Below are 2,713 nucleotides of genomic sequence, written 5' to 3'. Positions count from 1 at the left end.
TTACCCAAAAAAAAAAAAAAGGAAACTTTACTAAAGACCTCTGAACTTTCACCCGATATGATAAACCTCCCATAAACTTTAAAATCTCTCAATTTAGTCTCTTAAATTTTTAATTGCTCTCAATTTGGACCCCTCCGTCAGATTTTAAACATTATATGACATTTATACTCCTGACTTTTGTATAAAATTTTAACTTCCAAAATAGTTTTTTTATTTTTAAAAAACAAAAAATCAGGAATATTTTGATCCTTTTTTTTTGTATTTTTAACAGTTAAAATTGACGGAGGGGTCCAAATTGAGAGCAATTGAAAGTTTAGGGGACTAAATTGAGAGATTTTGAAGTTTAAGGGGGTATTTCAAAACGGGTGAAAATTCGAGGGTCTTGAGTGAAGTTTCTAAAAAAAAAAAAAAAAAATTGGAGGGGAATATGGATGTACCATCCTAGCATGCACCTCCTAATGGAGAAACTATAATCAGGCACGTGATTGGAGAGTGTAAATCTTTTTTATTTTTGTGATTGACATCGCTCTAATCATATGTTAACTCGTGTCAACAAAATTTAAAGAGTTACAAGTGTAACATTACTCTTTCTTATAAAAAAAAAAATGTTAAATTTACAATTTTTTTACGACTTGCTAACACATGTTTATTAAAAAAAAAATTGAAGTGACTGACATTACTACATATCAAATTATCAATAAGTTGTAAACAAATTGTAGGTAATGTTAAAAAAATCATCCCTGGAAGTTTATATAAGATGTAAAACAAACATTTCTCACTTCTTTTTCCTTTTTATAAGTTTATATAAGATGTAAAACAAACATTTCTCAATTCTTTTTCCTTTTTATATTCTTCCAACCGCAATTATTGGGATTTTCCTTAAAAATGTTGAAGCTGTTTTAATTTTGCAAAATCGAGATCAACTAGAATTCTTAAGGTATTTTATTAAATAGATTTCTCAAATTCCAACCATTGTTTTGAATTACCATTTTAACAACTCAGCATTTATCACCTTAGCACTTACCATATATATATATATATATATATATATATTTGAAAATAATAAATACTGATACGATAAAATCGCAACCATTGAATTTGAAATCATGGTTCAGAATTAAGAAAATTTATACGGCAGAATAATTTGGGAATTTTAGGAAATCTTGATCCATAAAATACCATAAAAATTCTAGAAGATGTTGATCCTAACTTTGCATACTCTTTCGACAACGGTGTCCATAGTCCATACCATGAAAATCATGCTGTATGACATGAGCATCAAATATACAGAAACTAGGTAGAATGATGCTACAGTTTTAGCGAATACTTGAACCAAAGCGCTTAAGAAATCTTCCCAAGTAGTTCCATCTTTCTCAGCAATAGAAACACACTTTGTAAATGTCTCAAACTATTTTAGAACCACGTTTTAAGAAGTGGGATTAGATTTTTCAGGCTCTTGCTGCTGTTTCCACTGCTCTGGGGTCAAAGCTTTCTTTATTGATAGAGCATGAATTTCTTTCATTTCCTCTTCCAAAGCAGCATTCACCAGCCGATGCCTCTCCAGCAACCTCTTCCCTTCAAATTGTTCTGATACAATTTCAATGGCAAAGCTTGCGCCACACCTGAAAGTTCGGTGACTCCATTAGAGTAAAAAGAGATTGCAGAACAAAACATAAAACAAGGAAGAGAAGCTTTCTGTATTCGAAGTACATTGGCTTGCAAGAAAGAACTTACCCTCCAGATGTATCAATTACTTCCTGAAACAAGAAAATAGAAGAATAAATTTACAAAGAAAGAGTTCCATATTCATAAGTAATTACATGGAATATGAAAGGAAATCTAATTAAAAAAAGAAATATGAAAAATGCAAATGGATCTCTATTTGCGTAGTCTTTATTAGAATAATTATAGAAAAGAAATTGCACATGAAAAGAAAAAAATTAATGACTTCTATATGTTTTAATGGTCTTGTTATAGTTTGTAATAACAGTTTAGACACAAAAGGAGGAGGCACGTTACTCTTTCCTTGTTGTTACGTAGCCTACCACACATCTTATTATATAAGGTTTGAAAAATATTACAATGACCAAAATACCTCAAAACCCTAATGACTCACAAACCCTAATAACTCTTCTAACAGGTTTGAATTAGGCACACACCCTCTCTTTGTTTCTACTGTTTTTCCCCCTCTAGTTAAAATCAAGTCTCCAAGAACATTGCAAACGATATCTAGTTGGGCATCAAAATGTAGCCTAACCGATTATAATGATTGCTTCCAGCGTGAAGGGACTAAGTTAAGCTGATAACAAGGAAAAGAATCCAAGAGCCAGCACAAAATTAAAGGCTGAGCTGATTTACATACAGACCAATAGAGAGAAATTTAAGTTTGAGACTCCATTTAAAAATTGTTGAAATCATTGAAATCATCTAGAAACTTAAAGTGGGATGCTAGTGGGCCAATCTCCTATCTAGAAACTTAAAGTGGGATGTTGAAATCATCTAGACATTAATTTCTTTTTCTTTTTTTCTTTTTTTATGACAGGGAACCTTGACAAGGCAGAGCCCTTCAGACCCACTTGCAGAGTAAACCTCGGACCCGTGCATCGCATCCTCGAAAGTTTTCCTACACGGATCAAGGTAAATCACTGGTTTTTTACACCAAGGGGTGTGGCCCCAAAGGAGAGTTTGCACCTAGCAAGTTTCGAACTTGGGA

The 2,713-nt window shown here is 32.3% G+C and overlaps 1 protein-coding gene across 1 annotated transcript; it reads right to left on the bottom strand.

The window, feature by feature from the left end:
* Positions 1-1,199: 1,199 nt before the first annotated feature.
* On the bottom strand, positions 1,200-1,757 carry LOC132166272 (protein BOLA2-like; the record flags this gene model as incomplete). Its single annotated transcript, XM_059577064.1, is given in 2 exon segments — positions 1,200-1,622; positions 1,735-1,757. Coding segments are annotated over 2 exon segments (219 nt in total), but the record flags the coding sequence as incomplete, so codon positions are not given.
* Between the last annotated feature and the right edge of the window lie 956 nt (positions 1,758-2,713).

This window comes from Corylus avellana, chromosome ca11 (genome assembly GCF_901000735.1).
Source record: "Corylus avellana chromosome ca11, CavTom2PMs-1.0".
NCBI classification, from domain to species: Eukaryota; Viridiplantae; Streptophyta; class Magnoliopsida; order Fagales; family Betulaceae; genus Corylus; species Corylus avellana.
Note: the sequence above shows the minus strand (reverse complement) of the source record. Positions and strands in the feature narration are given on the sequence as shown.